The sequence below is a fragment of the Oncorhynchus nerka genome, linkage group LG28 (genome assembly GCF_034236695.1).
Source record: "Oncorhynchus nerka isolate Pitt River linkage group LG28, Oner_Uvic_2.0, whole genome shotgun sequence".
In the NCBI taxonomy this organism is placed as follows: domain Eukaryota; kingdom Metazoa; phylum Chordata; class Actinopteri; order Salmoniformes; family Salmonidae; genus Oncorhynchus; species Oncorhynchus nerka.
In genome coordinates, this window is record NC_088423.1 from 57,603,298 (window position 1) to 57,620,968 (window position 17,671).

General features: G+C 38.9%; 1 protein-coding gene across 1 annotated transcript in view; it reads left to right on the top strand.

Moving 5' to 3' along the window:
• The window catches only part of syt14a (synaptotagmin XIVa), a 56,195-nt gene extending 40,293 nt beyond the window's left edge, over positions 1 to 15,902 (top strand). Inside the window, exon 5 of the mRNA XM_065012890.1 lies at positions 6,617 to 15,902. Coding sequence (XP_064868962.1) covers positions 6,617 to 6,930 — 314 coding nt within the window. The 3' untranslated portion in view covers positions 6,931 to 15,902. The remainder of the gene's footprint in view (positions 1 to 6,616) is intronic.
• Positions 15,903 to 17,671: the final 1,769 nt, after the last annotated feature.

Below are 17,671 nucleotides of genomic sequence, written 5' to 3' on the forward strand. Positions count from 1 at the left end.
ATTATGTGATTTTGTTAAGCCAAACTTTACTCCTGAACTAGGCTTGCCAAGACAAAGGGGCTGTTATGAAAATAGTTATGCAACAACTATTTTCGCATTTGTATAAAAAAATATATATATATATACAGTACCAGTCAAAAGTTTGGAAACACCTACTCATTCCAGAGTTTTTCTTTATTTTCACTATGTTCTACATTGTAGAATAGTAGTGAAGACATATAACACATACATAATCATGTAGTAATCAAGAAAGTGTTAAACAAATAAAACATATATTTGAGATTTGAGATTTTACAAAGTAGCCAGCCTTTGCCTTGATGACAGCTTTGCACACTCTTGACAATCTCTCAACCAGCTTCATGAGGCAGTCACCTGTAAAGGCATTTCAATTTACAGGTGGGCCTACATTTGTGGAATTTCTTTCCTGCTCAATGCCTTTGAGCCAGTAATTTGTGTCGTGACAAGGTAGGGGTGGTATACAGAAGATAGCCCTATTTGGTAAAAGTCCAGGTCCATATTATGGCAAGAACAAAGAGAAACAACAGTCCATCATTACCTTAAGACATAAAGGTCAGTCAAGGCGCAAAATTTCAAGAACTTTGAAAGTTTCTTCAAGTGCAGTCGCAAAACCATCAAGTGCTATGATGTAACTGGCTCTCATGCAGGCCACCACAGGAAAGAAAGTCCAGAGTTACCTCTGCTGCAGAGGACAAGTTCATTAGAGTTACCACCCTCAGAAATTGCAGCCCAAATAAATAAAAGTAACAGACACATCTCAACATCAACTGTTTAGAGGAGACTGCTTGAATCAGGTCGAATTGCCGCAAAGAAACCACAACTAAAGGACACCAATAAAAATAAGAGACTTGCTTGGGCCAAGAAACATGAGAAATGGACATTAGACCGGTGGAAATCTGTCCTTTGGTCTGATGAGTTCAAATTTGAGATTTTTGGTTCCAACCACCGTTATCTCCGCATGTGTAGTTTCCACAGTGAAGCATGGAGGAGGTGTGATGGTGTGGAGGTGCTTTGCTGGTGACACTGTCTGTGATTTATTTAGAATTCAAGGCACACTTAACCAGCATGGCTATCATAGGATTCTGCAGTGATACGTCATCCCATCTGGTTTGTGCTTTGTGGGACTATCATTTGTTTTTCAACAGGACAATGACCCAACACACCTCCAGGCTGAGTAAGGGCTATTTGACCAAGAAGAAGAGTGATGGAGTGATGCATCAGATGACCTTTCCTCCACAATCACACAATCTCAACACAATTGAGATGATTTGGGATAAGTTGGACCGCAGAGTGAAGGAAAAGCATCCAACAAGTGCTCAGCATATGTGGGAACTCCTTCAAGACTGTCGGAAAAGCATTCCAGGTGAAGCTGGTTGAGAGAATGTCAAGAGTGTGCAAAGCTGTCATCATGGCAAAGGGTGGCTACTTTGAAGAATCTCATACATACAAAAATATTTTCATTTTTGTTTAACACTTTTTTGGGTTACTACATGATTCCATATGTGTTATTTCATCATTTTGATGTCTTCACTATTATTCTACAATGTAGAAAATAGTACAAATTGAGTAGGTGTCAACTTTTGACTGGTACTGTACATACATAAATTAATTTTTGCAAATAAAAAACAGAAATACCTTATTTCTGTAAGTATTCAGACCCTTTACTATGAGACTCGAAATTGAGCTCAGGTGCATCCTGTTTCCATTGATGATCTTTGAGATGATTTGTAAATGCACATACCTGTCTATATAAGGTCCCACAGCTGACAGTGCATGTCAGAGCCAAAACCAAGGGAATTGTCCCTAGAGCACGAGACAGGATTGTGTCAAGGCACAGATCTGGGGAAGGGTAGCAAAACATTTCTGAAACATTGATGGTCCCCAAGAAGACAGTGGCCTCCATCATTCTTAAATGGAAGAAGTTTGGAACCACCAAGACTCTACTTAGATCTGGCCCCTAGCCAAACTAAGCAATCGGGGGAGAAGGGCCTTGGTCAGGGAGGTGACGAAGAACCCTATTGTCACTCTGACAGAGCTTCAGAGTTCCTCTGTAGAGATGGTAGAACCTTCCAATTGGAAAATCATCCCTGCAGCACTCCACCAATCAGGACTATATGGTAGAGTGGCCAGACTGAAGCCACTCCTCAGTAAAAGGCACATGACAGCCCGCTTGGAGTTTGCCAAAAAGTGCCCAAAAGGACTCAGACCATGAGAAACAAGATTCTCTGGTTTGATGAAACCAAGATTGAAGTCTGTGCCCTGAATGCCAAGTGTCACGTCTGGAGGAAACCTGGCACCATCCCTAATGTGTTTTTCAGCGGCAGGGACTGGGAGACTGGTCAGAATTGAGGAAAAGATGAACAGAGTAAATTACATAGAGATTCTTGATGGAAAACCTGCTCCATAGCGCTCAAGACCTCAGACTGGGGTGAATGTTTGCCTTCCAACAGGACAACGACCCTAAGCACACAGCCAAGACAACGCAGGAGTGGCTTCGGGACAAATCTGACTGTCCTTGAGTGGCCCAGCCAGAGCCTGGACATGAACCCAATCGAACATCTCTGTAGAGACCTGAAAATAGCTGTGCAGCGACGCTCCCCATCCAACCTGACAGAGCTTGAGAGGATCTGCAGTGAAGAATGTGAAAAATTCCCCAAATACAGGTGTGCCAAGCTTGTAGCTTCATATCCAAGAAGACTCTAGGCTATAATCGCTGCCAAAGGTGCTTCAACAAAGTACTGAGTAAAGTGTCTGAATACTTATGTGAAGAAAAACCTGTTTTTGGCTTTGTCATTGGGGTATTGTGTGTAGATTGATGAAGAATAAAGCAATTGAATCAATTTTAGAATAAGGTTGTAACGTAACAAAATGTGGAAAAAATCAAGGGGTATGAATACTTTCCGAATACGATGTACGTTTGTTCTATGAAACTAAATAAATACTGCTCTCTGACGCACAAAACTTCTTTGCTTGATTCATGATAGTGTGGTTAAACAAAGCAAGGAAAGTGAACTTCAAAACATTTTGTAGTTTTATTGGAATTTGCAGCTGTTGTTGGTGAGTAATGAATCTGCTAGATTTAGTGCTCTAATGAGTAGTAAATGGTTTATTAGGGACCTATATTAAATATCTTATTAATTTTCTTATGAATCATTATTCAATATTTTAAAAGTTGTTTATAAATGTGTGAATAACTATGTTACTAACATTTACAAATGTGGGAGTAATGATACATAAATGAGGAATAAACTATTTACTAATCCATTATAAATTCTTTATTACGTGGAGTTATTATAAAGTGCTACCGAACATTGCTAATTCAAAGCTTTGAACAGTGTGTGTGTGTGTGTGTTTTTCACTTTCTCCCCATTCCTGGTTATTCTCATGTATGTATTTCCCCGTCCAGCCCTGAGCCTTGCTCCCTGCTTTTTTTCATTGTATGTGGGCTTGTGGGAATCATGATAGCTTGCTTCTCCATATTAAGAGTAATTCAGGCCAACTTTTTGGTGACTTTGGTGACAAACAATGCAGTCTTTTGGCACATATTCTACAGTGGGGTCCAGAGTTATTGACACCCTTGGTAAAGATGAGCAATAATCAGTGTATAAAATAAATCATTCAAGTACAGATCTATATTGTATGCTCCAAAAATTGGGAAATTATATTATTTTATACTAATATAATTACTCAGAGTAAAATATTTTGTTGAAATAAGATTTTATTGTAAGTAAGATAAGACACTTCTACATTAATGTGGATGCTACCATGCTTACAGATAATAGTGAATTAACTGTGAATAATGATAATGAGTATGGGTCGAAGATCATACCCCCAAGACATGCTAACCACTCACCATTACCAATAACAGAGGAGGTTAAGGATGTCTTGGGGGTATGATCTTTGATCCTCTGTAAATGTCTCACTCATCATTATTCACGATTCATTCAGGGTTATTTGTTAACAGGGTAGCAGCCACATTAATGTAGAAATGTCTCATTTATTTACAATAAAAGTGATTCCAAGATGACACAATATATTATTTAAAAAATGTGTAATTTAGCAGACGATCTTAACCAGAGTGACTTACAATAATGACTGCATACGTTTTCATACTTTTTTTTGTACGATTATTATTATTGTTATTGTATTATTTACCATTCATTTCTATTTGGCACAAAATAATCTGAAACACAACCACAACAAACTGCAATGCATCCAGCAAAGTTTATAGTCACAAGCTTGATGTAGTCTAGGAAAATGGGACCAAATACTAAGCTTTTGACTACAAATTTATAATAAGTTTTAGGGGTGTCAATAATATAGCCCCCAACCTTTTTTGAGAAAAAAAGCATGACTTGTTAAACAAAATCTGTTTCTCTGAGCAATTGTATTAGTATAAAATAATATATACTGAACAAAAACATGAACGCAACATGCTACAATTTCAAAGATTTTCCTGAGTTACAGTTCATATCAGGAAATCAGTCAATTCAAACATGTATTAGGCCCTTATCTATGGATATTACATGACTGGGAATACAGATATGCAGCTGTTGGTCAAAGATACCTTAAAAAAAAGGTATGGGTGTGGATCAGAACACCAGTCAGTATCTGGTGTGACCAACATCTGCCTCATGCAGCATGAAATTTGCATAGAGTTGATCAGGCTGTTGATTGTGGCCTGTGAAATGTTGTCCCACTCATCTTCAATGGCTGTGTGAAGTTGCTGGATATTGACGGGAACTGAAACACGCTGTTCATAATGTTGACATCAGCAAATTGCTCGCCAACATGACACTATACATGTGATCTGTAGTTGTGAGGCCGGTTGGGCATACTGCCAAATTATCTAAAATGATGTTGGAGGCGATGGTTGAGAAATGAACAAAAAATTCACTGGCAACAGCTCTGGTGGACATTCCTGCAGTCAGCACGCCAGTTGCACACTCCCTCAAAACTGTGACATTGTGTTGTGTGACAAAACTGCACAAACTGCACAAACTGCCTTTCATTGTCCTTTTATTTAAGATGCACCTCTAATGATCATGCTGTTTAATCAGGTTCTTGATATGCCACACCTGTCAGGTGGATGGATTATCTTGGCAATGGAGAAATGCTCACTAACAGGGATGTAAAACAAATTTGTGCTTAAAATTTGCGAAAAATAAGCTTTTTGGAACATTTCTGGGATCTTTTATTTCAGCTATTGAAACATGGGACCAAAACATTACATGTTGCATTCATATTTTTTCCCCCAATTTTTGGAGCATACAATATAGCTCAGTATTTGAACTATTTATTTTATACAGTCATTATTGCTTATATTTATCAAAGGTGTCAATTTGGGAACCCACTGTACTTCATAACAATTGTCTGTCTCTCCATACAATTTTGTTTTATTATAGTATTGTAACGTTATATTTTACAATATGTTACGAACAGCCATTTTAATTCTGGAGATTTGCGTAAAAGCTTTCCCAGTGAAGTTAAAGCTTCTGAAAATCTATTGGCAATAAAGCATCAGTCAACCAAAAGTAATTGTAATTGCTCTATTACATGAATTTCATGCTACAGTATATCGCTATTCACATGGGAATTTATTTGTGCGGTCAGCAGGTGTTCTAGGGAGTTTTTGTCTTCTGAATATTGATTAAATTCAGATGTGATTGACTTTACAGAAATAGTAACATCTGGCTATACTGACGAATCTAAAAGCTGTGAAGTCAGTCAGGCCATGAATTATGTTTTGAATTTGTATGCAAAGATGTGATTGCACAGGTAGTTGAGGATGGAAATGGCACATTAATCAGCTGTCACAACCCCTCTCATTCATTGACAATGGTACAATAACTTCTCCACCACGACTGGCCTCTTAAGACACCAACAGTTTTACAGTTTAAGCCATTCTACAGCAAGCTAAAAAAAAAAGAAGTCTATTTTGGTAGTGTCAAAGAGCGCAAGATATCCCCTGAATTCAAGGCAAACAGCTACAGTATAGGCCTTCAAAAGCAGATGGCACTGATCGTTATGAAAGCCCTGTCAATTCATGCCTTACCCACTCATTCACAGCAGTAGAAATATGGAACATTATGGAAAATGGTTATGATATGGCCAAAGGCGAAACATGATCAAAGCCTTTGTGATTGCTATGCTTGCCGCTGTTTCTTCCAATTTGGTTTGCAGCCTTGGATGTCATCAGTTGTTGTCTCAGGATTTTTTTGCCTGTAGATAAAATACGAAATAAAGTAAGTGATGACTATTCACTTTCTAATAGTTGGAGTTGAATCCCTACATTGTTTTTCTGGGAGGTAATTGAATAAGGAATGATCTAGGAATAACTAGTGATATGATTTAATACATTTTTTATGCTTCCGTAATTGCCTTCCCATGGGGGTATGTTCAGTTTTGCATGTTGCCGTGCTGTAGCTTATCCATTTATTGTATTTATGTACCCCCCCATTTTTTTCTTCATATTTATCACCCCTCAAGAAATCTAACTCAATTGTTATTTTTGGACTATAAGCTGTATCTCAGCATTTGAGATATAGAATTGTTTTGTTTCTAGTCCTTAATCATTCTCCCCATTTCTTCCTCTTAGATACATATGTCAAGCTGACCTTATTGAACTCAATGGGCCAGGAGATGTCCAAGTGTAAGACGTCGATCTGTCATGGCCAGCCCAACCCTACATACAAGGAGACGTTTGTCTTCCAGGTTGCCCTCTTCCAGCTGTCAGACGTGACGCTCATCCTCTCCGTGTACAACAAGCGCAGCATGAAGCGCAAGGAGATGATCGGTTGGATCTCGCTAGGCCTCAACAGCTCTGGAGAGGAGGAACTCACTCACTGGACCCAGATGAAAGAGTCCAAAGGACAGCAGGTCTGCCGGTGGCACAGTCTGTTGGAATCATAGACCGACAGAATACAGGAGGAAGCAAAGGTGGCTGAGAAGAAGGAAGAGAGGGATGGGGAACAGTGGCACGGCTAAGCCCATAGGTGTCTCTGCTCAGGTGAAACATTCTTTATGTGGACTGGGTTGATGGGTTGGGCATGGTGGGTGGTGTTATGTGGTCTAGGCGATGGCAAATGACTTGACAGTGTTACTTAAATCGTCTTTGATTAGGATGAACACTTGTCAAAGCTGATACGAAATTCCCTGCAGGGTCCTAGCATCTTGTCATGGTTGCAACACATTTACAATTTGACACATTGGGTGAAATATTTACAGTGCAAAATCTGTGCAGTAATTGAAAGAGATCATATTACTTCAAGAGTGCTTACTGCTCCATCTATTGTTTTCACATGTATTTGGGAAGCAAAGATAGATACAGTATGTATTGCATATCTGCACTGTTTAATGCTAAACCTGGATGAATCATCAATTCTCTCACGTAATTGTACAATGAGAGGAATATGAATACATTCTGTTTTGACAATAGCAGTGCTCTTTCGCATTGTTAAGTACTTACAGTGCATTCGGAAAGTATTCAGACCCCTTGACTTTTTTCACATTTTGTTACATTACAACCTTATTCTAAAATTGATTTAATAAAAAAATGTCCTCATCAATCTATATACAATATTCCATAATGACAAAGCAAAAACAGGTTTTTAGAAATATTTGCAAATGTATTAAAAATAAAAAACAGAAATAACTACAACTTGATTGGAGTCCACCTGTGGTAAATTTTATTGGTTGGACATGATTTGGAAAGGCACACACCTGCCTATATAGGTCTCACAGTTGACAGTGCAAGTCAGAGCAAAAGCAAAGCCATAGAGTTCCGAGACAGGATTTTGTCGAGGCACAGATCTTGGGAAGCCTACCAAAAAATGTCTGCAGCATTGAAAGGTCCCCAAGAACACAGTGGCATCCGTTCTTAAATTGAATAACTTGAAATCACCAAGACTCTTCCTAGAGCTGGCCGCCCGGCCTAACTGTCAGGGAGGTGACCAAGAACCCGATGGTCACTCTGACAGAGCTCCAAAGTTCCTCTGTGGAGATGGAAGAACCTTCAAAGAAGGACAACCATCTCTGCAGTACTCCACCAATCAGGCCTTTATGGTAGAGTGGCCAGACTGAAGCCACTCCTCAGTAAAAAGGCACAAGACATCCCCCTTGGAGTTTGCCATAAGACACCTTAAGACTCAGATCATGAGAAACAAGATTCTTTGGTCTGATGAAACCAAAACTGAACTCTTTGGCTTGAATGTCAAGCTGCACGTCTGGAGGAAACCTGGCACCATCCATACGGCGAAGTGTGGTGACAGCTCCATGCTGTGGGGATGTTTTTCAGCGGCAGTGAGTGGGAGACTAGTCAGGATCGAGGGAAAGATGAACGGAGCAAAGTACAGAGAGATCCTTGATGAAAACCTACCCCTTAGCACTCAGGACCTCAGACTGGGGTGAATTTTCACCCTCCAACAGGACAACAACCCTAAGCACACAGCCAAGAAAACACAGGAGTGGCTTCAAGTCTCTGAATGTCCTTGAGAGTGGCCCAGCCAGAGTCTGGACTTGAACCAGATCAAACATCTGAGATGTTGCCAGAGATCTGAAAAGAACTGTGCAGCGTCACTCCCCATCCACCCTGACAGATCTTGAGAGGATCTGCACAGAATAATTGTAGAAACTCCCCAAATACAGGTGTGCCAAGCTTTTAGTGTCATACCCAAGAAGACTCTAAGCTGCTTTCGCTGCCAACGGTGCATCAACAAAGTACTGAGTCGAAATACTTATGTAGTTTGTGATATTTCAGTTTTGTACTTTTTATACATTTGCAAACATTTCTAAGACCTCTTTTTTCTTTGTCATTATGGGGTATTGTTTGTAGACAGTCAAAACATCAATTTAATCAATTCTAGAGTAAAGCTGTAACGTAACAAAATGTGGAAAAAGTCTAGTGGTCTGAAAACTTGCAGTGTGTTTTGCAGTGTGTTTTGAGTTGTGAGCTTGCATTCTGAACAGATCTTGAATTGTGGTGGCATTTGCGCTCTCGCATTTGCTACCATGAAAACCCTTTAAAATTGCAAATAGTTGCACATCATACATGTTTTTGAACTCTATCAATCATAAAATATAATGCAAGTCCTTTATATTGCAGAACTTTATGTTTATGCATTGTTTATAGTACATAGGGCAAGCAAATTGGCTTCTCCAAACAGTGACCTGGTAGAGTTGTAGTGACATGTTTTGGGGATTTAGAGATAACGATCAATTATTACTCTAGAAAGTAAACAAAATTATTTAACATATTGTATAGATAAATAAAAACGAGGCTATTAAAATACCTTTATTTTTATGAATAACAAATACAGCGTGTCCCTAAGTTTATGCCATTGGTGTTATTCCTTGAAAATCGATCAATGCAAAGATAGACAAGGACTTTGAGCATTCTCTGCTAATCACAACCTTCTAGTATGTCTCAATACAAAATGCCATTGGTGTTACTCAATTTAAATGAAGGTAAATTACATTGTAAGCTAAATTGAATCATATCACTTTAGTAAATTGTTCCAATGTATTCATAATTAGTCAATATTATTTAAAGTAATTAAGCTGCCATATTAGTTTATTTAGAATGTAAACATGTACCAGAATGCATAAAAAATCAAGTATTCTTTCACAATGCCATGCCCAAATGCCACCAGAATTCAAGAATGGCCCAGATACAGAGAACTAGTTTGTCTAGATTCAAGTTTTAATGTCATGCACAACTACAGTGAAATGCTTTTTTGCAAGCTATAACACCAACAATGCAGTAATCAATAACAATGTAATACAAAAAATAACAAATAAGAAGAACACGATAAAGTAAGTAAGCACAATGCAGGATATTGTCGGGAACTGGAACATGATGTTGTACATGTCGATTTAGGGCATCCCAAACATGCTCAATGTCTGGTGAGTATGCAGTGTGTCATGTCTGGTGAGTATGCAGGCCATGGAAGAACTTGGACATTTTCAGCTCCCAGGAATTGTGTACAGATCCTTGTGACATGGGGTGTTATCATGCTGAAACATGATGGCGTGATGGTGGCAAATGAATGGCACAACAATGGGCCTCTGGATCTCGGCACGGTCTCTCTGTACATTCAAATTGCCATCGATAAAATTCAATTGTGTTCATTGTCCGTAGCTTATACCTGGTCAAACCATAACCCCACCGCCACCGTGGAACACTCTGTTCACAACATTGATATCAGCAAGCTGCTAGCAGACAAGGCACCATACACATGGTCTGCGGTTGTGAAGCCTGTTTGACATACTACCAAATTCTCTAAAACAACGTTTCAGGTGGCATATGGTAGAGAAATTGACATTAAATTCTCTGGCAACTGCTTTGGTGGACATTCCTGCACTCAGCATGCCAATTGCACACTCCCTTAAAATTGAGACACTTATGGCATTGTGTTGTGTGACAAAACTGCACATTTTAAAGTGGCCTTTTATTTCCCTATGAAATGATTGTGCTGTTAATTCAGCTTCTTGATATGCCACACCTGTCAGGTGGATGGATTATCTTGGCAAAGGATAAATGCTTACTAACAGGGATATAAACAAATGTGTGCACACAATTTGAGAGAAATAAGCTTTTTGTGTGTATGGAAAGTTTCTGGGATCTTTGATTTGAGCTCATGAAACATGGGACCAACTATACACAGGTTCACTTTGAGTCAAGACCAACATACAGCTGGCTAATTTTCAGCAAGTGTGGAACTTGTTTAGAAAAACTGCATGCTGTCTGATGATTGTTGACTAGCGCTTGCCTAGTCCCTTTCCCAGAGTGAAATATTTGATCCAAATATGCCTATATAAACATGCTTATTAATAGGATAGCAGACTAAAGCCCGGTACAGATACAACAGCCGACATAATGAGAGGCAAGATTAGAAAAACTAGCCCATTTCATGTGTTGTGTTGTAAAACAGCAGACTAAAGATAGGGCATTCAGGTAAAAAATACAAGAGATGCGGTTAAGACCGTTTCCACAGTAACGTTCCCTCTTTACAATGACGTAATAAAAGTTTGAAACAAAATTGCCATTTGTTGTAGCAAGGTGCTGTAACAAACGAGTATCATGAAATACATGCACCAGAAACAGGGCCCACTTTGAGACTAGGCTAACTGATTGCAGCAAAACAGCTGCTTGGCTAAACACATAACTTCAGCACACTGTTCTCTGATTGGCTAAAAAGACCCATCTCATCTCAAGTCTTTAGCCAAGGTTTGACATGTTGAATCTTGGAAACTCCAGAAGCCGACTTGAGATGTTCTAAAACTAGACTGCTCAGATCAAGAAAACATTGTTTTAAAACAGCATAAAACCGTCTCGTCTCAGCTGTTGTACCTGTACCGGGATTAACAATGGAAAAAGAGGAAACTGTCTTGATGAGTGAATGGTCTAAGCCAGGGCTCTCCAACCCTGTTCCTGGAGAACTACCCTCCTGTAGGTGTTCAATCCAACCACAGTTGGACACACTAACCTGATTCAGATTATCAACCAGTTAGTTATTAGAATCAGGGTTGGAGCGGAAACCTGCAGAACCGTAGCTCTCCAGGAACAGGGTTGGAGAACCCTGCTCTAAGCTAAGTGACTGCACTCTCACATACCAATCTGACTGGTTGGTCTAAACTTTTAAGCATTGCTTGTTTCTCACAATGACGTTACTGGCCTAATGTACGTGGGGAGTTGGAGTTAGAAAGGTGGCGTGTTTTGATCCAGATTCAATTGCACATGTACTCTCCACACATTTCCTAATTGGAAGTGCTTGGGGAATAGCACTCCTGATGTGTGTTGTCATATTACCAAAAAGTGACACTTTGAGTGCACAATATTAGTAGGAGATATTTGAGCTTCTACTTTAATAACAATAGCAAATTGGAGATGTGAATAATTGTTGGTGGTCAATCAAGCAGGTGCAAGTGCCACACATGCCCTTCAACTAAGCAAGTTTTTCACAAAACCAAGGGAATTCTGAGCCTTCGTTTAACGATGATGGATAGGGATCTTTAGCAGCCTTATCTAATGATGTGTCACTTGGTTATTTGTACCTGCATTCAGTTTGCTTCAACGTTTGCTACGTTGTGTGACGGATTGCACTGAACGACATGTTTTCCTTGAATGGTGTGCACTGTTCTTCAACAGCTTTTGAGGTACGTTTGCACCCGTTTGGTGGGTGTGGCAAGGTGTGGCCTGATCAATATGGCTGTGACCTGTGCCAGGCACAGCTGTCTAAGACGCTGCGTCGCAGTGTTGAGGCGCCACTACACCCTGTGGGTTGATCCCAGGCTGTGTCACAGCCGGCCGTGACCGGGAGCCCCATAGTGCCCACACAATTGGCTCAGTGTCGTCTGGGTTAGGGGAGGCTAAGGCCAGGGGGATTTCTTTAGCTCATTGCACTCTTGCAACTCCTTGTTGCGGGCCTTTCACCTGCAAGCTGACTTCGGTTGTCAGCTGAGCAATGTTTCCTCCAACACATAGGTGAGGCTGGCTTACTGGTAAAGACAGAAGTGTTTTAAGAAGCAGCGCTTGGCGGGTCATGTTTCGGAGTATGCATGACTCAACCTTCACCTCTCCTGAGCTCGTTGAGGAGTTGCAGCGATGAGGCAAGATCGTAACTACCAGTTGGATATCATGAAAAAGGGGGTAAAATTACAATTTAAAAAAATATGGATGTGACCATTTGACATCGCAAACCTTGTGCAGTAATCACCCTCTGGGCCACCATAATCTCAACGCTTTTCAACTGGTTGTTCAGTACCGTTACAGTACTGTCTAATATAGCATTGTCACTCATCTGTTCTTTATTATTTCTCTTTTCCCTGACCCCTGGTGCTGTGTGCTGTGGGGGCACAACAAGAATCCCATTCACTTGCCGTACACTCTAGGTTTCTCCTTTCTCCTAAAGCGTACAGTTGTAAAATATAAAAGCATTGGATTGGTGGAGACATGGGCTAGTGGGAGTTTCCGCCATATTTCTTATACGAATCATTTCCTTTCAAATCATTGAAGGGAAGTGAACAAGTGCACACATTGGGAGGAGAGATAATTGGGCCATAGCTCTTGTTCTACCCGTTATTGATCCTCCTGTTGGTGTAGGATCCATTCAAAGGCCAATGGAGTCCAGTGAGCTTTCTTGTAGGGGTAAAGGACAAATGGAGCACATTCACAACTCTCACGCAACGTTACAGTGCCAAAATGTGCAAAAAGCATATAATTTAAAGGAAAAGTCCAACTTAATAAAGGAGACAAAAGAAACTACCGGTCACTCCGGACAGAATTAAATAATTTTGCATTACATTTCAAAGTGCACAACTAGTATGGCTGGTACGTGGTTGTTGCTTTTTCTGTGGAGTATCACAAATCCTGTATATGTTCCACTACTTAACTGTTCTATTTGACTACAGCAAAGATACTTCTCACTTCTTGATTGTTACATCCTGTATACAATAAATTCAAGAAAATGTTGATCTATTTTTGTATTGATAGTGGGAAATAGCTCTGTGAGAAGTTGTTTTTAGTCACATACGTTGTTCAAACACTTTAGTTGATTTATTTCTTTATATATGGATAAATAATTTGAACAGTAGAGCAAAGCAACACACTTTTCCTGTTTTTTTGTTGTTGTCAAAATAAGATGCTGTAGGGAATTGAATAATACAAATAAAAACTAAATGTATGGGGGGGATGTTGTCTCTAAGTGCTGTTGTCAGCATTACTTAGAGAAGCAATGTGTATTTCTTGTACAGTTCTTTAGCTTGTAACCCCCATCTCCCCCCCAAAAAAGGATAAAGAAATAAGAAAGGAAAATATGTAGAGTCAACTTCCACAAGAAGTCCCACAGTACACCAGCACTCTCTCTCTCTCTCTCTCTCTCTCTCTCTCTCTCTCTCTCTCTCTCTCTCTCCCTATCTCTCTCCCTATCTCTCTCTCTTTCTCTCTCTCTCTCTCTCTCTCTCTATTCAATCAGAGGTGTAGGCTTTTTGTCCAGAATAAGACGAGTGTGAAAGTGTCAGTCCTCCACCAAATGTTTCAATCATCCAGTGGCAGTCTCTCAAGATGTCAATATTTTTTATGAGGTAACACCCCAATCCTATTGCCATTTTTAACACATATGTACACACTTGCACAGTTACTACTGGTATTTGCCTATTTACTGTGTGTAAACATTGTCCTGATATACAGTATGTAGGATTTTATCAAATTTCAGTAATGTAGTAAAAAGAAATCTACTCAAATTTTAGACTCCACAAATACCAGCACTGAAATCCCATGGCACATTTTGTTATTACAATGTACCCTTGCATGAGAAACATCGATGATACACATTTCAACCCTTTCCTATACATTTTGTAATTGTTAGACAAGTTCTAGTGTCAGCAAATTTTGTCAGACGCTGATAGACATTCCGAATGATAACACCATTGACCTAAATGTTTTGTTACCAAAGAAACAGCAACTAAGAAGACATCTGCTTGTGTCATGTTATGACAGAATTCACAGATTTTCACCAGCATTACAACAGATAAATCTGAATTAGCCTGCGGGGTCTTGCACTCAACAACCCGCCTGTGTGTAACGCAATGCGAATGCATTTATAGGTATTTAAAGTATACATGCTGCCATAGGGAGCCATAAACTGTGATAAAAGCGTATATAACGTTTTTAGAATGCAGAATGTAATTATTTCTGAATATATTGATGGCCTATATGTTTTTATAAAAGGTGTTATGAATGCTTATAGTCTTATAATTCACTTTGGAATTTGGGCTCATAATGCAGCATGGAGTGATATACTGTAAGTCACTATAAACTATTAATAATGCATTATGCAGTGGTGTAAAATACTAAAGTAAAAATACTTTAAACTACTACTTTAAGTAGTTTTTTGGGGTATCTGTACTTTACTTGATATGTTTTTGACAACTATTACTTTTACTTCACTACATTCCAAAATACAATTATGTACTTTTTACTCCATACATTTTCCCTGACACCCAAAAGTACTCATTACATTTTAAATTCTTAGCAGGATAGAAAATTGTCAAATTCACACACTTATCAAGAGAACATCCCTGGTCATCCCTACTGCCTCTGATCTGGCTGACTCATTAAACACAAATGCTTTGTTTTTAAATGATGTTTGAGTGTTGGAGTGTGACCCTGGCTATCCGTAAATAAATAAAAACAAGACAATTGTGCCGTCTGGTTTGCTTAATATAAGGAATTATATTATTCGTACTTTTACTTTTGATACTTCAGTATATTTTAGTAACTACATTTACTTTTGATACTTAAGTATATTTAAAACCAAATACTTTTAGACTTTTACTCAAGTAGTGTTTTACAGGGTGACTTTCACTTTTACTTGACTATTTTTCCAGTAAGGTATCTTTACTTTTACGCAAGTATGAAAATTGAGTATTTTTTCCACCACTGGCATTATGCACTGGTGGTGCATAGAAAGTGCCAAGGCTGGCAGTTGATAGCACAAAGGACACAGCACAGTGACTCTGTATAATATGGAAAACATTTAGGTTTGGCACCCTTTTTTGTAAATCTTTCACACTACCATGGCTTGAAACGTAACATGTTTACAAGTATGTTATATGCTTTGCATTATTATTATTTTGTCAATTAGTTGATTTACATAGTAGTTTTATTCAGTTTTTGATTCATTTTCTTGCTTTTTAAAAACTGCCTAAACCACCGATTCGATCGGCTCTATACATTTTTCTCTTGGGAATTACTACGACTTTGTGTCACTGTGTGTAAATGTACTTCTGTACTTACCTGTGTACTAGAGATCAGATTTGATTTGTAAGAATGTATTTTATGATTATTATTGATTAAAAAAGGATTTCTTTGGCATCAAACACAACTACTTTGTCTTAGTGTTTAATTTTGTATATACTTTCCGTCCATTCTTAGAACATTAACCAAGACATTAGTAGGCAGGGCAAACCCATTTTGGTGATTTCTGGTATATCATCAAAATAAATCAATTGCAGCATGCTTTTGGACTATTTCAGCAATTTTTACCTGAATAAGTACAATACCATTGGAAATTAATGTTGAAAGTTCCATTTATATTTCTAAAAGGTAGGTTGAAAATGATGCTGTCGCTGCTTCCTGTTGATAAGACATATTGATAAATAGCCAAATGTCAAAAATTGACAATTGTGCAAGATGGGAGAGATGAGGTTGCATGTCCTGTTAAAATCGAACTAAGCTAAAAAAAAAACACAGAGCTAAAAAACCACACGGAATCTGGGAATACATCACTGATTATTTACCAGTTGTAGAGGACAGCGAGATACATTTTGAAGTGTTGTATTTTGAGTAAAGTAGGCCACCAATGCAGTAAGTGTAATGAAACACTTTATTTGTTAATGACTTCCATCGATATCCCGCTGACATCAATAGAACAGGGGCAAACGTTTGGGGTGTAGCGCTGTTTAAACTACCACAATTCAAAGGCCACAAGGCAACTTGGAATAAACTATATATGGTTGGTTAGATTAGAACTTGTAGAATGCTTATCTCTATATTTTCGATTGGCAGATGTTGATTTCGGGAGGCTTTTCTCAAGGAAAACAGAACAAACCACTTTTTCTCTGTTAACTTCAACGAATTACCACCTGCCATAGGATATCGCTGTTGACAATGGTAGGCTGCTATTTAAGTAAAAACAAAACAAAGATATTGATCCATATTACACGGATTACACCTATTCTATCATAAAAAGCAATTTCAATGGAGATTCTCCATTAAGCATGCTAGAGCATATATTCCAGGACTATGGCTTTTTTTTTACTATATAATTTAAACAATGTATAATGAAAACTTGGTGCAAGGAATGGGCTGTGTCGAGTTACAAACAACATAAGCACACCTCGGATGTCAAAATCAAATATAATGCTTGTATTAAGCGGTGCCAACGATTATGTCAAGTGCATTATCACATTCGAGCTATGTTGTGATGTGCCTCTTCAATTCGAGAGATGAGCTTTTCATTATGAGGAGAGCCCGGTCACAGAGGTAAGCTCTGCCGATACAACTCAATCCACACAATCGATACTCAATCGCATTGACCTTTATCAATGTAACCAATGAGGTCTTGGCTTGGTCCCAAGACTTGTAATGGGTCGATGTGCAGCAGGTGTAACGGAGTCAGGCGCAGGAAACAGAGGATGAGATAACAGACTTTATTCAAGACGACCATAAAATAAATTCCACGTAGGGAAAACAATCCAGCTCTCACCATATAGTTGTGACTGCTAAACACAGAACAAACACGCACAAAAACCATGTGGGAACCAGAGGGTTAAATAGGGAATAACTAATAATGTAATAGAAACCAGGTGTGTACAATAAAGACAAAACAAATGGGCAATGAAACATAGATCGGTGGCGGCTAGAAAACCAGTGACGTCGACCGCCGAACGTCGCCCGGAACAAGGAGAGGCACCAACTTCGGCGGAAGTCGTGACAAGACCGTAATTTCCTGTTCAACGTAAAATATTTGGCAGCATTATCAACAGGTTCAGAATAATTCTGTTTTGAATGGAGTAATAAAAAAAATGTTTTGTGAAAATCACTGCAATAACTGTGCTTTATCTGTCACCCTGATATTGGCTATACTTGCTA